The sequence below is a fragment of the Haemorhous mexicanus genome, chromosome Z (assembly GCF_027477595.1).
Source record: "Haemorhous mexicanus isolate bHaeMex1 chromosome Z, bHaeMex1.pri, whole genome shotgun sequence".
In the NCBI taxonomy this organism is placed as follows: domain Eukaryota; kingdom Metazoa; phylum Chordata; class Aves; order Passeriformes; family Fringillidae; genus Haemorhous; species Haemorhous mexicanus.
Genome location: NC_082381.1, coordinates 80,167,791 through 80,190,245, shown reverse-complemented (window position 1 = coordinate 80,190,245; position 22,455 = coordinate 80,167,791). Strand labels below are relative to the sequence as shown.

Genomic DNA, 22,455 nt, shown 5'->3' with positions numbered 1-22,455 from the left:
TCTGCAGAAACCAGCTGCATTTTCATTTGAAGCGGAGCAGAGCCCGCAGGGCCATTGGGGCTGCCCGGGGTATGGCCCAGAGTGTGGTCTATGCCGACCTGAAGTTTGCAGCACGGCCCCCATCCACCGTGCCCAACGACGATGACAGTCCGTACGAGAACGTGCCGCTGGGACCGGTGACAGCAGAGCCCAGCCCAGGTGGGGACGGGAGCTGCTGCGGGGACGCGAGGCGGTAGCAGGGGACCAGGGGGTGATGCCCACGGGGTGATGCTCACGGGGTGATCCTGTGGGTGCTCCTGTCTTGCAGGGCGCTGGACACGGCCGTGGCGCGTCCCCACAGCGCTGCTGGTAACCAGCCTGCTCCTGCTGCTGCTGCTGCTGGTGGCCGTGGTGGCCCTGGGGGCCTGCCGTGAGTCGGTGGCTGACACGGGGTGGGGGTGTCGGGCTGGGCGAGGGACTGGCTGCGGAGGACTGTCAGGGAGGAGGCGTGCCTGGGCTGGGGTCCATGGCTCCTGCATGGCCTCCACGAGCTGCCTCACACTGCCTTTACCACTGTCTACCATTATCTCCCCTTGTCTCCCCTAGTCTTTTCCACTGCCTTCCATTGCCTTTCTATTGTCTTCCCACTGCCTCCCACTCCTTCCCATGGTCTTGCCCCCGTCTTCCCACTACCTGCCAATTCCTCCCACTGCCTCCCACTCCCTGTCACTGCCTCCCACGGTATTCTCACTGCCTAGCCACTGCCTTCTGCTGCTTTTCAATCCCTTCCACTGCCTCCCACTCTCTATCACTGCCTCCCATTTCCTCCCACTGTCTTCTACTGCTTCCCATTGCCTCTGACTGCCTTCCCATCACTACCTCCCATTCCCTCCCACTGACTTCCCACTGTCTTACATTGCCTCTCACTTCCTTACACTTCCTCACATTGCCTCTCCATTTTATTCCCACCACCTCCTTCTGCCTTCCCTTTGCTTCCTACTGCCTCCCTTTTCCTTCTCATTTTCTTCCCACTGCCTTCCCATTGCCTCCCACTGCCTCCCACTCCCTTCCACTGCCTTCCCATTGCCTCCCACTGCCTCCCACTCCCTTCCACTGCCTTCCCATTGCCTCCCACTGCCTCCCACTCCCTTCCACTGCCTTCCCATTGCCTCCCACTGCCTTCCACAGCCTTCTCATTGACTCTCCTTGTCTTCCCACTGTCTCTCGCTGCCTTCCAATGTTTCCCCTCCACCTGCCACCACTGGGGCTTCCATTCCCTTCCACTGGCACCCCCAGGACAATCTCCACCCACAGCCAGATACTCTTATCCCACTCTCCCTTGCAAGAGGCATGTCCCAGGCAGGGCCCCATACTCATGTCCAGCTCACCCCACCCTGTCCCCAGACTGGCAGGTCACCCGCAGCCTACAGGACTCCTCCCGTGAGCACATGGCCGAGCAGGGCCGCCTGTCACAAGAGCTGAGGGCCCAGGAGCAGAGCCTGAAGCAGACACAATTGGAGCTGGAGTGGGCCAGAGGAGAGCTGCAGCGAGCGTGGCGTGAGGGCAACATCAGCCAGATGGAGCTGAAAAGCAGGAATGCAGAGCTGGGGCATGCCCAGCAGGAGCTGGCTGTGTTGCAGGAGGAGATGCAGGTGGTGCAGGGGAAGCTTAACACCAGTGAGAGGACAGTGAGCAGCCTACGTGCCTGCGTGAACACAGGTAGAGCGTGACGGGGTTGGGGCACAGGTGACGTTGCTGCTGCAAAGATGCGGGGGCTGAACTCAGCCAGGCTGAGCTCCCCAAGCATCCATAGAAGGATGAGCACCTAAGTTGTGCCCCTGCCCCCAGATTGCTGCCCTTTTGGCTGGGTACTCTTCAAGAGCAAGTGTCTCTACATCTCAGTGACAAACAAGACCTGGGAGCAGAGCAAGGAATACTGTGTACGGAGATTTGCTCAGCTGCTAGTCCAAGATGAGTGGACACCACTGACAGTGCCGGTACAGAGCAGGGGGGTTGTGGTAGCCCGGGAGGGTGGCGCTGGGCAGAGCCCCACGGGGCCAGCTGCAGCAGTATCTGTGGAGGGTGGCACCATGAGCCCCAGGTCTCCATCTTGGCAGTCTGATGGGAGAAGCACAGCCAGCCCTGGGGCTCCTGGGCACCTGGCAAGTGCTGGTCATGAAGCAGGTGGTTGACAGCTTCTCTCCCCACTAGTATTTTGTGCATGCATCTAAGGCATACTACTGGATTGGAGGAAGACTTCCTTATGGGGCAAGGAGACCTATGTGGATGGACAGCGAACGTTCCTCGTAAGTGCAAGAGTCCTTGGTACAAGCACCTGCCCTTTTGCTATACTAGAAAGGGGCTGTTTTGCCCCTGTGACACCCCTCAATAAAAGGGTTGATGGGCTCCCATGAGCAGTTCCCCAAGGGAGGGGGGTGAGGGTAGAGCCAAGCTCTGGGGTGCAGTGCCAAATATCCAAGTGTCGGAGAAGAAAAGCAGGAGGAGGAATGTGACACTTCCTCCAGCTGATCTCTGTGCCAAGGGACTTGCCTGCCCCAGCAGCACTGGGATCTATGGGAAATGGGGTCCATGGTGAGGAGGTTGTCACTGTTGCCCTGAGACGTGCCTTCTTTCCTAGGAAACACCACACTCCATACTGCTGGTCACTAGTTAATGGAGAAATGTGGAATCAGCCGTGTGACAAAACCTACCCATGGATCTGCGAGATATCCCCAAAGCTGAGCAGTGCATCTGAGACTCGTCCTCTTTTTCTGGCCAAGGACTGACTGCTGCCACCCCGGCTCCATCACTGGACTCAGGTACAGGACCTGGATGTGAACCCTGAGATCCTGTCCCTGGTGCACGCTTTGCCTCAATTGCATTGCAAAACTGCTAGGGAAAAGTGTCTCTATTTTAAAGCAAGGATTATGGAAAATAGACCTTATTCCCCTCTCCCGCACTCATGCAAACACATATTATACTGCTTCGTACTGTGCCACTGCATGTCCCTGTGTGCCCTGGCCAATGCAGCTCCAGTATAGAGCCCAGCTCCCACCTTCTTTGTTACCCCAAGACTGCCAGGGGTGCAGGATCTGCTATTTGCATATTTTTGGAATTGGAGGATGACACACTGATGTCCTCAACCTGTCCATTTCGAGGAGACCTGTGGATTTACAGCCTGTCCCTTCTCTCAGCATTGACAGCTCTCATCCTGCCCTTTCTTCTGCCTTCATCACCTGTCCAGGGCTGGGTCCTGCCTGGAAAGGGTGCTGACAGTGGGGCCATCAGCATGAGAAAATGCTGGGAAGCCCAGAGACCATTCAGGAAGTGAGGGAGTGCTGGGGAGCTTTGAGAACATGGTGGATGAATGAGGAAACTCTGAAACCATGGGAGGAAAATGAAGGCAATGAAGAGTCCTAAGACAGTGGGAGATGAATGTGGGAATCCTGAGACCATGGAAAGAAATGGAGCGGCGTGGAACTGCAAATGAGGATGATTCTGAAAAAATGGAGGTGCACTGATAAGACAGTGGGAGAGAGGAAGGAGCACTAGGGAGACTTGGGAACATGGGGAAAAAGGGAGACCCCTCCCACCAAGGGGGAAAGATTCCTAAGAATGTGGGACCTTATCTGCCAAAGGAGTGTGATGAGAGACCCCAGTCCAGGACCCAGGGTGACCCTCCTTGCCTCAGTCGGTGTTTCTGCAGAGAGGGGAATGTGCTGGCAACAATTTTGCTAAGCTGGACCTGTGACAGCCAGCATGGCTTCTCCACAAGTCCTGCCCAGCAAACCCAGTGGCCTTCCACAATGGAGCGGTTGCATCAGGGAACAAGGGAAGGGCTACACATGTCATCTGTCTGGACTTCTGTAAAGCCTTCAACACAGTCCTCCTCTAAACCTGAGATAAGTGGATTCAATGGGTGAACTGTTCAGTGGATAAGGCTGGACAGCTCCATGCAGAAGATAGTGCTCAATGGCTCCATGTCCTCATTGGGCACTAGTGATGATGTTTGCCCTCAGGGATTCCCCTTGGGACCAATGTTATTTAGTACTTTTGTCAACAATGTGAACAGTGGGATGAACTGCACCCTCAGCAAGTTTGCAGGTGACACCAAGCTGAGGTGGTTTGACACACCTGAAGGACAGGATGCCATCCAGAGGAACCCAGAAAAGCTCAAGGAGTGACCCACGGGAACACCATGAGGTTTAACAAGGCCAAGTGCTGGTGATGCACATGGGCTGGGACACATCCCCTGGTACCAGCACAGGCTGGGCATGAGCAGCCCCAGAGCAGCCCTGCCCAGAAGGACTTGGGGTGCTGTGGGTGAGAGGCTGCACATGCCCTGCCATGGCACTCCCAGCCCAGAGAGCCAAACGTGTCCTGGGCTGCATCCAGAGTCCCGTGGACAGCAGGGCAGGGAGGGGATTCTGCCCCTCTGCTCTGCTCTGCTGAGACCCACCTGGAGCACTGCATCCAGCTCTGGGCTCCCAGCACAGGAGGGACAGGGACCTGCTGGAGTCAGCCCAGAGGAGGCCACCAAGATGATCAGAGGGCTGCTGAGAGGAGAATTGGGATTGTTCAGCCTGGAGAAGAGAAGGCTTCAGGGAAAACTTACTGTGGCCTTCCACTACCAAAAATGCCTATGAGAAATCTGGAGAGAGACTTTACACAAGGGCTTGTAGCAAAAGCACAAGGGGAAATGGCTTCAGACTGAGAGGGCAGCTCCTAGGAGAGCTTCTATAGAATGAGGCTGGTGGAGCCAGCCCAACGGCATGGCAAGGCTGGGACAGGATTGCAGGTCCCCTACAGTCTCAGCTATCATGCATAGCAAAGACTTGCTGTATCTGGCTTGTCCTGGAGAGTCCAGATGTCCTCCCTACTCCTAAAGCCCTGAGCTCCAGCCCCCACTGCCCACAGTGTCGCAGTTGCCACTGTGAGGACACACTGCAGACCCCATGCAGCCTCTGGTCCTTGTTTCCCTAGACTGGTTCAGCATGGCTACTTTCTTGCCCATCTTGATATGTGGCTTCTCCTTTCTTCCCAGATGCAGGATTTGCACTTTTACCCACTCCACTTATCAGCAGCCTCACATCAAACCATTTCTCCAGGCCTCTCTGTACCCCAGTCCTGCCCTCCAGCATGCACATTACTAGTTTGGTATTGCCCCCAGCTGCCTGAGGCCACCCCCTACCCACCATCCAGGGCACTGATGAAGGCTCCAAGGAGCACAAACCTCAGGATCAATCCTTCAGTGACTGCATTCAGGGAAACAAGGGTGTTACTGACACCCACTGTAGCCCTCACACCATTCAGGTTTTCCACCCAAACTCTTCTCTTCTCCTCTACTCCTAACCTCATATACCCCACTTTGCCAGAGAGGAGACCATGGAAAACCAAGTCGCAGACCTGAAAGGTTCATTATAAACATCCCCCACTGCTCTCCCCTTATGCATAGCCCATTGTTGCCACAGCAGCAGGCAGGTCAGACAGGCATTGCCTGCCCATGGTAAATCCTGCCTGGCTTTCTCCATCTGCACTGGATGGTCACATGCCCAGAAGGTGTGCTACATCTTCTTCCTGGTATCGAGGCAGGACAACAAAGCTCAGCTACAGACAGGTGATGGAGGGATAAGAAAGGGCAAGACAGGAGCCAGCAGCAAATAGTGGCAGAGGCAAGGGGCAGCCAGGAAAACTAACAGAGTCCTCAAAGGGACAGCAATGACACCATCTTACCTACCTTCACCAAACCACCCCCAGTGGAAGGCAGCAGAGGTGGGCTGGAAGGCTGGTACAGACATCCCCTTGTTGAGGAACACCTCTGCTCCAGGCAGCTGAGCTTGCAAGGTGCAGTTAGAGATGCAAATGAAAAAGCAGACTGAGCTTGGGGTGGGAGCCTGAGGCAAGAGGCTGTGAGCTGCCAGCCTTTGGGATAGCAAAGGGCAGGAGGATGAGCAGTGACAGACAGACACATGGACATCGAGAGACACAGCAGGAGCTAGGAACCGCTGACCTTTTGCATAATGAAGGAGAGGGATGATGAAAGCAAGGTGGATGGACACAGAGAGGGGGCAGGAGAAGAGAAGAAGAGGAGCAAGGCTTGAGCACAAGCAAATATTGAGGGGATAAAAGCCCAGGTGTTCCTCTGTTGGGCATCCCTCCTCAGAGGAAGCATCTTGAGCTGTTTCTGTGTTACTGTGCTGTGAATAAATAGCTTTGTGGAACAAGACATCTGAGACTCTTCCATAGGAAACCTGCGACAAGATGAGTGCCCATGGGCACCCTGCCATGGTCCCACGGCCATCACCCAGTGCTCACCCTGTGCTGGGGCATCCCTGTGGCAGTGAACGCAGCTGGGTTCACTGTCAGCACCAGCCCCAGCAACAGGTTCTTGTAGGGAATGTCATCTCACTGGGGTCTGCAGGGCACAGGGGGGCAGTGAGCAGGGGCCTCAGCAAACTGCAGGTCAGTGTGGGCCCCACTCTGGGCCATGCAGGTGGCTCAGCAGCAGCAGTCCTGTAAGGAACTCAGTTCTGTCCTCCATTGTGGTCAGGTGGCAGAGTGTGGCAAAGACCATACTGCCTGGAGACACATCTTCATATGCAGAAAAGCAGAAGTACTTGCTTTATTTGCAAAAAGTGGGGGTTTTTTCCTGCATATGTTCTCATTTTAGGGGGTGGGGGGTGAATGAGCTCCCTCCTGCTCAGTTCAGAACATAGACTTGCTCTATGTTCAAGTCTCCAGGCTGTGAAGAGCCCAAGCCCCTGGGTACAGGCCACAGCAGGGCTACCCTTCCCCATGCATCACCTTCTGCCTCCCAGTCCTGCTCAGGCTGACAGGCTGCCCTGGCTGTGGGGGCTTGGTCTTTTGCATGTGCTGGCAGGGAGTCCCAGCCAGGTCTCTGCCAGAGCTGCAGACTGCTGGAACAACTCAGTGGTCTATACCAAAACCAGAACAGCCTCTGGGATCAGACAACTCCAAATCAAGCCCTAGCAGGCCTTTTAGGGTCTCACACATCACCCACCGTGGGGATGTTTGCTGGAACCTCTTCAGACTGGGCAGACACCAGCAAACAAGCTGCTGCCCAGCCCAAGTCTTCCATGGGACTGCAGAGGCAAAGGGTCACCTCTGAGCAGCATGAGCCAAGAAGCAAAAGCCCCAGGCAAGCACCACAATCAGGAAGCCCAGAGCTTTCATGGGACCTGTGCCAGCCTGTACAGGAGCTGCTGCTGAACGCTGCTGTTGGGCCATGGATTCCTGCTGGCTCAATGATGGCTCCTGGCCATAGGATGCAATTTCCCACTTGTGAGTGATGCCACCGAGTCTGAGAGCTGGAAGATGCACCTCCATCCTCCCACCCCCACACCCCAAAGCCACCTGCAGTTATTGGCAGAATTTATTGGCAAAGTGCAGAGTTCTGGAGAGTAGAGAGATCTGGGCCAGGAGGCAGCAGGGTCTGGGAATGCCCAAGCACTGGCGTCAGGCAGGGAACAGGGTGGTGGCACAGGCTGGGGGTCACCCTGGCCATCAGGGCCTCACACAGCTGTAGGTGGTGTTTCCCCAGAGGAAGGCAGGAGGCGAGGACTGGAGCCACTGCATGGTGGCTGCACTCTGCTTGCAGACCCATCTGAGGGCATCTGTGCATGCACCACCTAAAAGTCCCAAGCCTGACACCCTGCCACAGGCCTGGAAAGACCTGGTGTAGCGCTGGACTGGGAAGATCCTGCAAGGGAGAGAGTGGACTGAGATGGGATGGGCAGGAAGATCTGAGGCTCTCCCATCAGCAGCTCCTGCAGCCAGGGACCAGACATGGCACAGGGATGCTGTGGGGGCAAAGTTCATCCTCCCCATTGGGCACGGTCTCCTGCCAGCCTCTTCCTAGTTAGGCCACATGCCCTGATCACTCACAAAGTACCCCCAGGTTAATCCTAGCAGGGCTGAGCACTGACCAAACTGGGATCAGTTTGCAGAATCCCCTGCAGAGCCAGGCAGAGTGTGGGCACCAGGATCAGGCCTCTGCTAAAAATGCCCTTTCCCTAAAATGCCCCAATGCAGTCCTGGGAAAAAAAGAGGTGGCCAAAATATGGATCACATCCCTGCATGCCTGTCCCCACCACCACCCCGAGCCCTGATGATGGATCTTCAGCACACCCAGCTGGGAACAAACTGATAGCCTCACCATTCCAGTGTGGTGCCATCCAGCCACTTCCACTCAGACCTGAAGCCATCCTGCTTCAGCCCCACGTGAAAGGCATCCATGTTAGCTGTGCGCACCAGGAACGCCTAGCACAGGAGAGGACCCACATGAGCCCTCTGAGGGACACCCAGCCCAGCCACAGGTTAGTGATGGGGGCTGACTGTATGGCCACAGCTTGCCAGCTCCCTGGCAAGGCTGTGCAAGGCTCTGGGCACATGGGCTGGGAAGTTGAGGCAATGCTGTGCCTGGGTGACTGCTGAGGGACCGTAAGGTGGCCACCAGGACAGCCCAGTGCTCACAGGGAGTTAGCAGGGTGCACTCACCAGGGTGGTGTTGGCTTGGATGGTGACCAGCTGTGCCCCTCTGGAGCAGCAGTCCTCTCTGCTCTGCTCCCAGTTCTTTTTGACAGAGGAGAAGTAGTAGCACTGCCCCGCATCCCAGAGCCAGCCAACTGGGCAAAACTGGCATTGCCCTGCACACCAGAAACACAGCAGGTGGGATGGGGCAGCTGGGCAGGACTGCCACCAGCCCCAGGGACCAGGAGAGTGACAGTGGGCAGTCAGGGCAACAACCAACCCATCGCATTTGTACGTCTGCCCCATGGAGACCACTCTGCATTTGCCCTCATTTGTGAGTCCAGTTCCAACATTCCAGTCCCAGATCACTGGGAAGAGGGACTAGTTACAGGATCATGCTGGCATTGAGCAGGGCAAGGAGCTCAAGGGCAGGTTAGGGAGGTGATACAAACACAGTTTACAAAGTGCTGGGGACTCAGATAAGGTTGCAGCTGCACCAAAAGCTGCTGTCATCTGGAACAGGAATGCTGGTGGCATCCATGAGCCTGGTGCTGGTGGTGTGCCCAGGTAACACTGAGCTGTCTGGGGTCATCTCTTCTAAAGAGGTCTCAGCAGTTCAGCCTGTTCAGAAGTGTTGGGGCAGCTCTCCATACCACAAGTTGGGGGACAGGCAGTAAAGGTGAAAGAATATGTAGGGAGAGAGCTCAGGGAAACATCCTCCAGTAAGGACAGATCCGGCTGCTTGAAAGCAGCAGTAAGGCCCTCTCCAAACCTTACCCAGGAGCCCATGAGGCTCTCTTACCTTCCAGTGTCTGTTTCCTATAGTTGGGGCTCTCCTCTATTCTCCAGAGATCATCTGTGCAGCTTGTTTGTTGTTGCACTAAATCTACAGCAGAAGAGCACAGCTGTGTCCTAGCAACTCCGGGATCCTGCTCCCAGCAGCACCCAGTGTCCTCTCCCACAGGATAGCCTCATGGCTGTGGGTGAGGTGTCCCCTGCTTTAACCACACCAAGCCTGCCAAGGTCCTTGCAGATTTTGCTGTGCCTGGGAGCCCTCCATGCAGCAGGCTTTCGGGCAAAGTGCTGCTGTCTTTCAGTATAAGTATCAGCGCCCTCCCTCCCACCTTTCATTGCCATCTGATGGAGTGGCTTTCCCCAAGCCCACACTGTCGCCCCAGCTTCCTTTTCCAGCCACGTAGGTGGTGTCTTGCCTCACCAATTTGGCCCAGAACCCACGATGCCCTCAGCCCCTAGCAGAAGCACCCAGCTCCATGGGGAAGCTACAGCTCAGCCTGTTAGGACACAAGTGCTATGGTGCCAGCCCTGACCCCAGGACCCCCTCCGCAGGGATCTGGGCACTGCGTGGCTGGTACTTACAGTGGAAACTCAGGCTGACAAGGATGATCTGTGCCAGTAGGAGTGTCAGGGAGAGGAGACCCAGGCTGAGGGCTGCCCAGCACCAGGGCAGGCGCACTTGCTGCTGAGGAGCTGAGAGAAGGAGTTAACATAGACCAGGGGTGGGGGGAAGGGGCGATAGTTTGGAGGGAGCAGTGGGGAGCCTTGAGCCAGGAAATGTCTGTGAATCCCAGGTGGAATGTCAGGAGGCACTGGGGGAGCCTGGGAAAAGCGGGGGAGAAGAGCCAGTTTGCAGCAGCTTGATTGTCCTAGAAATTATCTCCCTGCACACAATGCTTGGTGGGGATAGCAGAGGGGAAGTGTCTGTGCTGTGGCATGGGGGTGCAGTGGACATTCCTTGCCTTTGAGCCCCTCCAGCCCCCCACCCCGAGAGTAGACAGTCTGCAACAGGGCTGGAGAGGAGCTGTTTGAGAGAGGACACTAAGAAAGAGGGAGTGGGGGGAGCAGGACTGGGAGGACATTTCTGGGGAAGGCAAGGGGCTGCAGGAGGGCAGGGAACCCACAGAGAGAGTTGGGGGCCATTACCTGGTGTGGGGGGAAAGCGCAGGTCGGCATACATGACAGCCTCTTCCATCCCTTCCTTGCTCTCCTGCTCTGCAGCCCACAGGGGCAGTGACAGCCCTTTCCCAGCCCAGCTTATCAGACGGCTGTGATGCAAAATGGAAAGTGTCACTTCCTGGTGGGGTCCCCAGAGGCACCACCTGGCACAAAACCTGGGGTGCTTGTGGGGCTGCCAGACACTTGGGGCGAGGGGCAGCCCTGTTGAGGCCAGAATCCTGGAATACCGGCATCCCGGCAGAAGGGAACCACACCCTCCTGGCTTGGGGGAAGCCAGCAGTGGGAACGGCTGCTGGCTCCAACATGCAGCCAGGGCTGCGGTAGGCAGGCACATCATGGAGTTGTAAAGGACCTTAAAGTTCACCTCGTTCCAAGCCCCCTGCCAAGGACAGGGATACCCTCCACAAGACCAGGTTGTTCAGAGCCCCATCCAACCTGATAGACACTTCCAGGGATGGGGCATTGACAGCTTCCCTGGACAACCTGTGCAAGTGCCTCACCATCTTCATAATAATTTCTTCCTAAAACAGGAAAAGTCATATGAGACGCAGCTGAGGTAACTTTGTTTGTCCAAGCCTGGAGAAAAGGAGACTGCAGGAAGACCTCAACACAGTCTACAAGAAGAAGCAGAGGGGCAGACACTGATCTCTCTGGTGACCAGTTACAGGTGTCATGAAGGGTTTAGGTTGAATATTAGGCAAAGGTTTCTCACACAGAGGGTGGTTGGGCACTGGAACATGTTCCCCAGGGAAGTGATCACAGCACCAAGTCTAACATAGTTCAGGAAGTATTTGGACAATGTTCTGAGGCCCATGGGGGGATTGTTGGGGGTGTCCTGTGCAAGGAGTTGGACTTTGATGATCCCAGTGGGTCCCTTCCAACTCAGGAAATTCTGTGATTCTGTGATAAATATCTAAGCTAAACCTGCCCTCTGACAGTCTGAAGCCATTCCTCCTTCTCCTGTCACAACACACCCTTACAAAAAGTTCCCCTCCATCTCTCTTTAGTCCTTCTGGCAAAGCTGCTTAAGGTCTCCCCAGAACCTCTCTTTTCCAGGTTGAACGAGTGTGGCTCTCTAGGTCTGATCTGCCCTAGGGACTGCAAGGGAAAATTGAGTATCCTTGGGACACAGGACACATTCCCTTGCTCCTCTCTCTTAGGAGCAAAGCCACGGGGTTATTTGCTTACAAGCCCCTTTTTTTGCACGTGGCTGCAGCTGCAACTCAACCCTGGAAAATGGAGGGGCTGGGGCGCTCCTTCCCCTGCCTCAGCCTCCAGGGCTACCGTGATGGCCACCCCTGCCGTGCCCAAGGACGAGGGAGCGGCAGAGCCCTCCCGAACTCCGGGAGCCCGCGGGCACGCAACGACCCCGCTCCGAGCTGGCGGCTTTCCCTGCGGGAAGAGATCTCGTCCAGGACTACGTTTCCCAGCGGCTCCTCCCGGAGCTGCACATGCTCGATGCGGCTCCCGGCGCCTCCCGGTAGCTCCCGGCGCGGCGCCCGGTGCGGCGCAAGGGGGGGTCGGTGCGCCTCCCAGTGCGGCTCCCGGTGCTACCGGCGGCGCGGCGCTGCCCGGCGCGGGTCCCGGGGCAGCCACCGGGGCGGCTCCCGGCGGTTCCCTGCGCAGCTCCCGGCGCGGTCCCCGGAGCGCCTCCCGGTGCCCCCCCCGGCGCGGCATCCTCCCGGAGTGCCCCCGGGAGCGCACGGCCGAGCCCCGCCGCCAGCCCGGGCCCGAGCGATCCCGGTGACCCCCGCCCCGGGCCGGCAGCATGCCCCGCGGGCGAGCCTGGACGCAGGCGGAGGTCAGCAGCCTCCTGTCGCTGGTGCGGCGCTCGGGGGAGGCCGCGCTGCTCATGGCCTCCACGTCGCGACCCAACGAGGCGCTCTGGCGGGAGATCTGCCGGGGACTGGCGACGGCCGGCTACGGGCGCACCGTGGCCCAGTGCCGCTCCAAGTGGAAGGCGCTCAAGCAGGCTTTCCACTCGGAGCGGGAGACGCGCCAGAGGGCAGGACACCACTCGTCCCGGCCGCCGCCGCACTACCGAGTCATGAAGAGCATCTGGAAGGCTGCCGGGCGGCCCGTCTTTGGCGAACGGAGGATGCCAGGTGGGTGCCAGGCACGGGCTTGTGAGCTTAGCAGGGTGGCTAGACGTGGTGTGCTGGTGGAAGAGTGATACTGTGTGAACACCTGTAAAAAAGCCACAGGGGCTTGTTTCTTAGCTGGATAGCTGATTCCCCGTGGGGTCAGAATGCCCCAGGCAAGCAGTATTGAGGCCGGATATCTCAGCCCTCCGGGGGCTGGGTGCCCGAGCCCGAACTGCTGCACAGCCGTGGCCACCTTAGCAAGCTCAGTGATTGTCAGCTCTTAGTGATATCAGCTCCTTTATGGTTTCAGCTCTTAGCTTGCCAAGGGGCTCTGGCTGGTCGTGGTTATCAGGAGAGCAGGCTGGAGAGAGAGAGAAGGCAGCTTCCACTGTGGTGTTCCACAGTGGTTCATTTTGAGGGATTCGCGAAGGATCCGATGGCAGCTCTTCTAACAAAATGGGCCAAGACAGCCCCTTTTATAGGGTTAGGGGGGCTTGGAAACTGACCAGTTGTAAGGGTTAGGGAAACTAGCCTATGGGATCACAGAGAGATAAACAGGCCTGGAGGACCGGGAGTGAAGACTTCTGGTTCAATTCCTATGACTTGGCATTTCCTTATCTCTAAACCATTGTTCTCCACGGAGCTGTAGCTGGCCCCGTGTCTGCTACAAACACCCATGGTCTGTTTATGGTCTTTCTCTTCCCCTAGATGTGGTGAAGCTGCCCTCCAGAAGGCACAGGTCAGCCCTTGCCACATGCTCTCCATCTTCACCAGAGCCACCAGGTACCCGCTTGTTACTGACATGTTCTATGAAAAATCCTTTCTTTAGGATTTTTCCCTCCTGAGAAGCTGAGAGGCCTCAGGAACAAACTGTAAACAATTCTTATCTGCTGCTGTGGAATGCAACAGGGAGATCTGTGATTGGTCTCATCTGGGTGTTTGGAATTAATGGCCAATCACAGTTCACCTGTCCAAACTGTCTCCGTCAGAGACAAACCTTTGTTATTCATTCCTTTTTCTCTTCTTGGCTTAACCTTCTGATGAAATCTTTTCCTCTATTCTTTTAGAATAGTTTTAATATATTATATATCATAAAATAATAAATTAAGCCTTCTGATACATGGAGTCAACTTTCTCATCTCTTCCCTCATCCTAAGACCCCTGCCAACAATGCCACACCCGTGGGCTCAGGAAGCTGGAGTGGGGCTTGTCCTGGCTGCGAGGTGGTGGGCACCCTTCTCTCCCCAGTTACTGAAGCTCTTTTCTGCATCCCTTCACCTCCTTCTGCAGAGCACGACGTTGACGGGGACAGCTCCAGCACACTGCTGTCACCGATGCTGCTGTGTGCGAAGGACGAGCCAGAGAGTCGTAAGTACTGAGCTGCTCTGCTGTGCTGAGCTGCATGGCTCCATCCATGGCTCCAGCCCAAGCCCATGCCAGCATGATGGGAATGGGAGGCTAAGAGGATCAGGGGATCCATCACATGTCCCTTGGCACGGATGGTCAACGATGGGTGTGTTTGGACTTCTGTCTCTGCAGGCTTTGGCTCCAAACCAGCCCCAGAGCATGTGGGGATGGGGATGGCTGGGATAGGGCAGGAGGGAGTACCAGCCTGAGGGCATGGCAAGGCTGCTGGCTGCCCTAGGGCAGATCATGAGGCAAGAGGTCTTGAAGGGGCAGTGGCCCTAGTACAGCGCCGGGATCTCATGGCTGGTGGCATTGCAGGGCATGTGACTCCCTTCCCTTCAGCAGTTCCTGGCTCCTCAGTGGCCCAGTTACACCATAAAGCTTCAGATGAGTTTGGGCTGTGTGTGAGGGCCAGAGCTGTCTGCAGCTCCCCTGCCCTTCAGCCCACCCACGTGCTTAAAAGCCAACCCCTCACTGCTCACACTCCTGGGGATTTGGCACTGAGGTGATGCAGGACACATCCCCGAGTCTGGTTTGCATGGGCAACCTGGCCATCTTCCCACACTGGGTAACCACCTTCTGTCTCCCCAAATTCCCCCTGCAGTTTCAAGTGGATGTGGGATTCTCCTTCTCTTCCAGTCCTAGTGTGTTGTGTAGCATTGCTGCGCGCTGCTCCGCCGCTGCTGCCTTCCAGCCCAGAGGTGGCTGCATTGCAGTGGTGGGTGAGTGACTCCTGCTTTTGTACCTAGCTCTGAAGTGCTTTGGGGCTCTGCAGGGCACTCTGGAGCTGTGGCTAGGGCATGTCAGGCTGAGGGGCTGGTCGAGGCAAGCCGGGTGGACCTCAGGCTGGTGGTGATTCACCAGCAGGTCCCTTCAGAAGGCATATCTCTCCTCTCTGCTTTCTCCCAGCAGCTGGTGGGGAACACATTGCTGGAGTGCCACCCACAACCTCTGCCATGCCACGTAAGGCTTTCCTTGCCCTGCTCAGCCCAGTAAACCCCCTCAGCCCCACAAGCAGGGTCTGATATGGTTCTCATTGCAGACACCAGTTGCTGCGTCTCTCCCCTCTCCCTCCTGGGTGAGTACCATGCCCCAGTTATCATTCTTGTGTGCCCTGGCACAAGAGGTGGCTGCAGCTCACAGGCGGCGTCTTCTCTCCTTCCAGGCTGTCACACTGACCTGAAGCAAGAAGGAGCTGAGGGAAAGGCCAGTAAGTGTCTGCAGCTTTGAACGAGTTCTTGTGCTCCAGGGCACAGTTCCATCTTGTCCTGCCAGTGAGAAGGGCACAGGCTCCCAGAGGCAGTGCCTTCCCAGGGCTCTGTGTCTTAGGCTAAATTTGGGGGTTGGGTGTCTCCATCACTCTTGTTGTTTGCTCCATGCCAAGTTTTCGTGACAGATTTTCCTGGTGAGACATCCCTGGGGACGGGAGGAGGAAACCAAGTGCTGCCACTGGCTGCTGCAGCCACAGGCTCCCACGGGACAGCAGCCATGAGTGAGCAGCCAGCAGCAGGTGAAGATGCATCAGATGCAAGTCTGCATGGTGGGTGCTCCCTGCAGCTTCACAGCAGCCTCACAGGGAGCTCTCAGAGCCATGGTGAGATGCCACTGACCTCTCTCTCACTGCAGGGTCTGGCGTGGCAGGCTTGCTCCAGAATGTCCAGCAACTGCTGGTGCAGATCCTGCAGACATCGCGGCAGCAGCAGGCACTACTGGAGAGCCTGGCCAGTGACACCGTCTCCCACCTCCACATCCTCTCCCACAGCCTCGTGCAGGTGGGCGAGACCCTGCACCAACTCCTTCTCCGGCCACAGACCCATCCTGGCCCCCTTGGCCACTATGTCCCCCACGTGCCCCTTTTCGAGGATGGCTCCAGAGTGCCCTGCTCCCCTGGTACTCCTCACACTTCCTCGGATCACAAGGAGGAGCCTCAGCTGTCTTCTGATGCCAGGTGCATCTCCCCCTGAGTAGCACCATCGCTGGCCCCAGGAGCAACAGCTTTGGTACAGAGCCATGGCACAAATCTTTATATCAGAGGTTCCAGATATTTTGAAAGTTTATACTAGAGAGACATTTAATAAAATTAAAAATAGCTTTTCTATCAGCGATGGCAATTGACCAATTCTTTCCCCCTCTCTGGGGAATCTTCCCCTTCTCACTTTCGAGATGAGCATGAGGGGAACTCAGCTATTTACAGACTCAGAAACTCCCAGCCCACACACCACGGGGCAGATGTACTTTTCTTACCCTTTACACCAGCGCCTGGGATGGGCATCAGACGTTCCTGGGAGATGTCCTGCTGTCTGTGGAGCAGAGCTAGGCCACTGCCAGGAGTGGAGGCCAGGAAGCCCAGGCTGCACATCCTTCTCCAGGGGAAAAGACTGGGGTGGGTGATGTTGTGCTGGGCAGCAGCCACGGTCCCTTAGTGTCCAGGTCCTTGGCAGGTTTCTTCCAGGGGACAATCTGGGCCTTTCACAGCCAGTACTGTGGGCTTGCGACACGCTCTGGTGAGGACCTCCTGCTCCAGGAGAAATCCTCCTGCTTCAGTGTATGGATCATCATCAAGGTAACAGTATCTGCAGACATAACCATGGTGTGTACCTAGAGAAGGGACCTCCAACTCTCACCTGGACCCCCCACCTTCACCAGTTTATGCACATCCTCCACAGGGATGGGGTAGTGTGCTGTCTGCCTCCAGAATCTCTTTGCCACATCCAGGGAGAGGAAGTGTACCTCACGTAGACATCATGAAAATGGTGTGCCATGCCACATGCCATGTGCTGGAGGGCTGGCAGGTGGCCTGACACTTCTCCCAGAAGAGGAGGGAGACCATGTAGAGGCCAGTCCACGCCAGATCAAGCCCAGCCAGAGAGGTGGGCTGTCAGCAATGGAGAGAGACAGGGAGACTGACTTTGTGATCAAAATCCAATTTTATTGTGGGATACAAGCATTTATATACTATTTTAGGGAGACTAGTAATGTGTACTACAATGATTAGGTTAAAATCACATACACAAACTTATGCATATAACAGCATCTCTTGCTTGCAGAGTTTAATGGGATTTTCTTTTTCCGGTAAACCTGATTAAATCTTCTTGCAATGTAGGTCTAATTTTCAAAGTTGCATTTGCTTTTGCCAACGCAAAAGCAAGGCATCCTGTTATCAACTCTCTTAGGTTAAGCAGGTCCAAAGTCCACCATCTGTCTTGTGTCCCCCAACATTTCAACATCGCCTTTCCTTTTGACCAAAAATACACTTTTAATGGCCTTAATAATTAATCTCTGCACACATTGAAAGGTATCATGATTATTATGATTTTTATCAAAATTACCAAATACATACCTATTATAAAAAGAATCAGTTAAAAATTCCAGCCAGTCTTGATCTTTATAAACTAAAAACATTCCTGATAGCAGCTGCATTACTGGATTTAGAAAGGCTGCCAGAAGTGTAATTGTACTAAAAGTTTTGATTCTTATACGCAGGGTGACAGGGAGAAACGTTTTTAGACTGATTCCTTCCCATGTATTTAAAATTAACACAAAAATCCAATTTCACAGAACTCAGGAATTCTAATTCTTGGGGTTCCACCAATGGTATTTCAGGAGGGTAAGGGATCCAATTTGATGTGAGTGGGCAAGCAGTCCATGTTGAAGCAGTTGTCATCCCATCTTGAGGATGTATAGATGATGGATCCACTCATCACTGTCTGGATGCCATGCATGACCTTCAGGGTGAGGTTGCAGTACATGTCCCTGTAGCTCCCCAGCTAGGTGTCCCTGAACTCCTGCCCTTTTCACCTCACACCCTGACCCATTGCCTGCCCCACCATCTTCCAGGAGCTTGCCAGGGGACCCCACATCTTCCAGGTGCACACAGCAGCTGGCTGGAGACCCCCACATGTGGCCAAGCTGTGGAGAAGGACCAGGGGCACAATCACAGGGCCTGACAGCAAAGTGGCAGAGGAACAGCAGGTGTCACAGCAGCAGTGAGCAACAACATCACAGCCCAGACATCATCTAGCAGGAGAGAAACATGGGCAGGTAGTGCTGGAAAAGCCCATGGCACCCCTGGCACTGCCCCTCATCCCATACCAGCTGCACACCTGGGGTCAGAGGGAAAGGCGAGGCACAGAGGCCTCGTGAGGCAGTGGGCAGGGAGCTGGGGTCTGTGGGGGCTGCCAGCAGCAGGGCCATCCCTGGTGGGCTTGATGCTCCCACCACTGCATACAAAACATCTTCTGTGCTCCCAAGCAGGAGCAGAAACTGCCTGGCTGCTGGCCCCAAGCCTCACAGTGATGGGTCTGTTGCCTGCAAACATCTCAGCCCTGGATTTATCTTCCTGGGACCTATCAGGGTAGGCAAAGGGAAGAGGAAGGTGGGATCTCCCTTCCTGAGCCCTGCTGCTTGCACTGGTGAAGTTGCAATGGCTGGGCTGTGGTTGTCCATGCCCCACACTGACCTTGCTGCGCTCCCCATCATTCCATTGATTGTCCTGTTGTGCTCCCAGTCAGCCTGCTGTGATCCCCGTCATCCCACCACACTCCCCAACACCCTGGCTTTCTTCCTGCCATTCTGCCATGCTCCTCACTTGAGTCTACACCTACTCCTTCCAGCCCTGGCGCACCACAGCACCAATCCTTCAGCTCTGGGGTGCTGGGGCAGTGGGGTGGGCTGTCCCTCTGCGCTCAGGAGGGGAAGGGCAGTGAGGGGTGCTCTGACATGGGGCTGCAGGAGGGGGCTGGCTGCTGAGGAGGGTGGTGTTGCAGCAAGGACTGGGGATGGGGGATGAGGGGGTGTCCTGGGGGCTGCAGGTCGGGGGTGCAGGGGACAGCAGCGGAGGTACAAGTGGGACTCAGCGGTGTGGGGTACTGGAACCGGGATTTCAACAGAGTGGTGTGCAACGGGGCGCAGTGGGAGGTGCAGGGCCCGGGTGCAAGGAGGGGTGCAGTGAGGTTGCAGAGAGGGGTGCATTGAAGGGGGCAGTGGGAAGAACAGTGGGCTGCAGGGGATGGCAGCGAAGGGTAGAGGGGTGCAGTGAGAGGCGAAGGGGGCTGCAGTGAGGCGCAATGAGTGGCACTGGAGGTGCCGGGGGCGCAGTGAGCAGTGCTGGGGGGTGCCGTGAGGTGCAGTGAGCGGCACTGGAGGGGCCGGGGGCGCAGGGAGGGGTACCGGGGGTTGCAGTGAGGTGCAGTGAGCGGCACTGGAGGGGCCGGGGGCGCAGTGAGGGGTGCCGGTGGGCAGTGAGGCGCCAAAGGCACACACGGCGGGCCGGGGCGGAGCGAGCGCAGGGATCGCGGTCTCTGAGGGGCAGCTCCCCGCCTGCCCATGCGGGCGTGGTCTGATTGAAGTGACAGCTCGGCGACCAATAGAAGCTCAGAAAGGAGAGGGTGGTCGGGTCCGGGCCGGCACGCCACCCAATCGCATTGGCCGTGACGGGGCGGGGGTGGGGCTCCATAACGTCACGGGCGGGGCATCCCCTGGCTGGCGGGTCGGGGCAGCCCCGGGCTCCTGCTGGAGGGTCCGGAGCCGGGCCCGGCCCGCCGGGGCTGGGGCGTCGCCGCCCCGCATGGTGTCCCCATGCCAGGGGCTGGCCCACCGCCACCTGCGGGCTCTGGCTCACTGCCTGCCTCCTGCGGGCTGCTGAGCAGGCGGGGCTCTTCTGCCGGGGCCGGGCTGGGCGCTCACAGCACCCTGTGCTCCAGCCTCTGCCTGCTAAGCACCCCGCGCCCCAGGCTTCCCGTGCCCCCTGCTCCTCTCCAGCTGGGGCTCAGGGCGGTGCCGGGGGGCGGCGGGGCAGGGCTGGACCCCAGTCTCTTCCCAGCGAGCCCCGAGTACTGGGTGCAGTGCAGGCGGCCGTGCCGGCGAGCCTACCGGGCTGGCCCAAGGGGATGCAGGTGTGGAAGGGTCTGGCGTAGGCACAGCCGTCGCCTTTCCTGGGGGTCTCCATCACAAGCCCTGCCTGGTGAGACCCTCCCCCTCCAGGCACAGGCAATGTGTCTGCACCTGAGGGCTGGAGTGACAGCTAGGAGAGCACAGGGAAAAAAGGGTGGGCTTCTTCTGGGGCATGCAAGATCTTCTCCAGGCTAGAAATACAAGTGAAAGCGCCAGCATGTGTCAGCAGGATTTCAGTGTTGCTGTTTAGTGGCCATGGGGCCTGGGGGATGCTGCTCTGGGCAGCCTGGGCATACAACTCCTGCCTCTGTCACACTCAACAGCTTGCAACAGGGCAGCTGCAACAAAACAGCCAACTGCCAGGGCGGCTAGAATGTATCCCTGGGGTAGTGGAGGCTTGGGGGGAGGATTTTTCCTTGTTTTTAACCCATTCTGGAGAAAGTCAAAGCTGTACCACTCTCCTGATCCTCTCCCTCCTGCATGGCCTGCCTCATGTCCAGAGCCTATGTTTCCTGTCTACAAGAACTGAAATAATAAAGCTGTTACCTGCCAGTGGCAGCAAGCTCTTTGCCCCTGTACCTCGCTGCCAGCCAGCACACTGTAACCTGGAGGTGATGCTCTGTGCCCACTTGAGCCCAGCCCCACCTCAGAATCCTGGGGTACAGCTAGTGTGACCCAAATGACTGCCCTGAGAGCAGCTTTGGGCTGTGTAGTTGCCTGCTAATAGTTGAATGCTCAGTCTTGTGTCTTCCCCACTGCAACAGCCACTTCTCTTTCCTATCCCAAAGAGTGCTCTAAGGCCTGGGGTGACCTTGTGAGGGGTTCACAGAACTCCTGGCCACCACTCACCCTGCAGCCCAGCTCCAATGGCCACCCTGATAAAGCCCCTGGCCACAGCAAAAGGACAAGGTATTGGCATTAGGAACAGGACAAGGTCCATGAGCCTTATCTTGAGCCTCATGAAATCCTTCTGAGGATATAATCCTGATATAATCTCCAAATCTGATATAATCTCCAAATACTGGAGGAGAGGTTTAGCATGGTGGCTGTGACTCCCACCCGCACCCTGTGCACACACTACCCCTGCGTGCTCACGCCTCTCCCTGTGCCAGTGGTCAGTGTTCACACCTCAGTCCTCTCTCCCAGGCTACTGGGTGCCCAACCTGCTGCCAAGGCTGGGCCTGCAGCCACTCAGGGAGGGGTGCCTGGAGGGATGTTTGCCACTGGGTTCTCAGGCAACCCAGCTGGCCTTTGGCCCCTTCTCTACAGCATTTTCTTTTAAAAACATGATGTTTTTCAATGGAAATGGAATCACTTTCACCAGCAGCTCTTAGTTCTTCATATGTGCAACAGAAGGCAATGACAGAGTGTTTAGGCTCATGGACTTGACCTGAAGGTCTCACACACCAGAAAAGAGCACCCAGAATCTCCCCCACCAAACAGCCATCCAGAAGAGAAGCAGCACAGCATGGATTAGGCAGAGGTATAATTCCAAAATCCAGAACCCAAGTGAAGCAGGAGAGGGTGTCTAAGGACAAGGAGAGGAAGCTGCTTTGATGTGTATCAGGATGTTTATCTTGATATCAAAAGCCCTAGTTCTCTTTTTTAATGAAGTGGCTCCTCCCTTTGAAGTGGATCCTCCTGTGCTGTGCATGGCTGCAGCTCAGGGGGATCCTGCACAAACTTCACCCTCCTCAAATGTTAATTTTTCTCTTGTGATTTGCATGAAAACTATGAGACCAAAGTGAAAACTCAGGGATGAGAGCAGCCAAGCTGCCTTTGGACCTGCCAGACAGAGGACAGGGTCAGACAGATTTTTGAAGGCAGGTTGAAGGCAGGGTGCAGAGAGATGCTGTGCCTGGGAGCATTTGGCACCTCCCTGCAGCACGTACAACCTCAGGGTGTACAAACATTTATGAGGTCCCTTGAGAGGAGGTGGGTGTTGCTCCAGGTCGTCCCCCACAACAGGGAGGAAGCCTCCAGCTCAGATTATCCATCTTCCCAACAAGAGACTACTTCATTAGTTAATTAGAACAACAATCCTCATGGGCTTATCTGGGATTTGTAGTTGTGCTGGCAGGAGATTTGCTGACTGCAGGCAAGCCCTGGGGCAAAGCTTCTCAGGAGGACTTGGCACACGAAGCCCTCAGGGACTTACCTCCCTTCCTGCTGAGCCAGGAGCCTCTGGATTGCACTTGTTCCAAGCCCATTTAATTTTATCCAAAAACATTCCTCTTCAAAATGCAGAGCCTTGTGTTTTAGCTGTGGAGGTGATGAAGCATATTTATGTAAAGTAAGAATAATCTGTAATATGCCTCTCATTGTAGGCACCTCTCGCAGTCCAACAGGAAGCTTCAATATGATTTCTTTAATGCAGGCTCCATTGAGAGCTCTGCTCACACATAACAACATATTGCCTAGCACTTGGGGCTCAAGGGAAATTTTAGTGGTAGTGTTTGAGTGGGGGGAAATGATTTTTAAGGGAAAACTTTAATCTGCAAGCCATAAAGGGAACAGTGGGTTTTCATCCTGTGGACAGTGTTCTCAGCCTCTGCTAACATGATTTTATCTTCCTCTGCAGGCTTGCTTCTTAAGATAAATTTATCCAGGATTGCATTTGGTGTAACAG

The 22,455-nt window shown here is 56.1% G+C and overlaps 3 protein-coding genes across 5 annotated transcripts; 2 read left to right on the top strand and 1 right to left on the bottom strand.

The window, feature by feature from the left end:
- The first annotated feature begins 15 nt into the window (after positions 1–15).
- Positions 16–6,205, top strand: LOC132322190 (B-cell differentiation antigen CD72-like). Its single transcript, XM_059836537.1, has 6 exons — positions 16–198; positions 308–409; positions 1,384–1,698; positions 1,828–1,976; positions 2,191–2,285; positions 2,618–6,205. The coding sequence occupies exons 1-6, from the start codon at positions 72–74 to the stop codon at positions 2,763–2,765; spliced, it is 936 nt and encodes a 311-aa protein (XP_059692520.1). The 5' UTR covers positions 16–71; the 3' UTR covers positions 2,766–6,205.
- A 1,149-nt stretch (positions 6,206–7,354) lies between these two features.
- Positions 7,355–10,500, bottom strand: LOC132341932 (killer cell lectin-like receptor subfamily G member 1). Its single transcript, XM_059874081.1, has 6 exons — positions 10,411–10,500; positions 9,847–9,957; positions 9,272–9,355; positions 8,497–8,645; positions 8,156–8,259; positions 7,355–7,699 (listed from the first exon to the last, which is right to left on the bottom strand). Exons 1-6 carry the CDS (start codon positions 10,457–10,459, stop codon positions 7,504–7,506), a joined length of 693 nt encoding a protein of 230 aa, XP_059730064.1. The 5' UTR covers positions 10,460–10,500; the 3' UTR covers positions 7,355–7,503.
- Positions 10,501–12,079: 1,579 nt separating this feature from the next.
- LOC132322158 (uncharacterized) lies at positions 12,080–16,035 on the top strand. 3 transcript variants are annotated; one of them, XM_059836478.1, is made up of 8 exons: positions 12,080–12,548; positions 13,236–13,310; positions 13,818–13,895; positions 14,844–14,897; positions 14,977–15,012; positions 15,100–15,144; positions 15,331–15,444; positions 15,561–16,035. In XM_059836478.1, exons 1-8 carry the CDS (start codon positions 12,212–12,214, stop codon positions 15,896–15,898), a joined length of 1,077 nt encoding a protein of 358 aa, XP_059692461.1. In that variant the 5' UTR covers positions 12,080–12,211; the 3' UTR covers positions 15,899–16,035. The 3 variants fall into 3 exon arrangements, with proteins under 3 accessions (XP_059692461.1, XP_059692459.1, XP_059692460.1); XM_059836476.1 differs by having other exon boundaries at positions 12,081–12,548; positions 15,331–15,474; XM_059836477.1 differs by having other exon boundaries at positions 12,082–12,548; positions 14,847–14,897; positions 15,331–15,474.
- The last annotated feature ends 6,420 nt before the right edge of the window (positions 16,036–22,455 follow it).

What these genes read in the sequence shown, in the direction of transcription:
- LOC132322190 (XM_059836537.1), top strand. Translation starts at nt 72, where the DNA reads ATGGCCCAGAGTGTGGTCTATGCCGACCTGAAGTTTGCAGCACGGCCC. An exon ending in GGTGGCCCTGGGGGCCTGCC is followed by an intron (nt 410 to 1,383) that starts GTGAGTCGGTGG and finishes CCCTGTCCCCAG; the next exon opens with ACTGGCAGGTCACCCGCAGC. An exon ending in ATGGACAGCGAACGTTCCTC is followed by an intron (nt 2,286 to 2,617) that starts GTAAGTGCAAGA and finishes CTTCTTTCCTAG; the next exon opens with GAAACACCACACTCCATACT.
- LOC132341932 (XM_059874081.1), bottom strand. Translation starts at nt 10,459, where the DNA reads ATGGAAGAGGCTGTCATGTATGCCGACCTGCGCTTTCCCCCCACACCA. An exon ending in GCGCTTTCCCCCCACACCAG is followed by an intron (nt 9,958 to 10,410) that starts GTAATGGCCCCC and finishes TCCTTCTCTCAG; the next exon opens with CTCCTCAGCAGCAAGTGCGC. An exon ending in GATGGCACCACACTGGAATG is followed by an intron (nt 7,700 to 8,155) that starts GTGAGGCTATCA and finishes TCTCCCTTGCAG; the next exon opens with GATCTTCCCAGTCCAGCGCT.
- LOC132322158 (XM_059836476.1), top strand. Translation starts at nt 12,212, where the DNA reads ATGCCCCGCGGGCGAGCCTGGACGCAGGCGGAGGTCAGCAGCCTCCTG. An exon ending in GAAGGACGAGCCAGAGAGTC is followed by an intron (nt 13,896 to 14,843) that starts GTAAGTACTGAG and finishes GCTTTCTCCCAG; the next exon opens with CAGCTGGTGGGGAACACATT. An exon ending in AGGAGCTGAGGGAAAGGCCA is followed by an intron (nt 15,145 to 15,330) that starts GTAAGTGTCTGC and finishes TTTTCGTGACAG; the next exon opens with ATTTTCCTGGTGAGACATCC.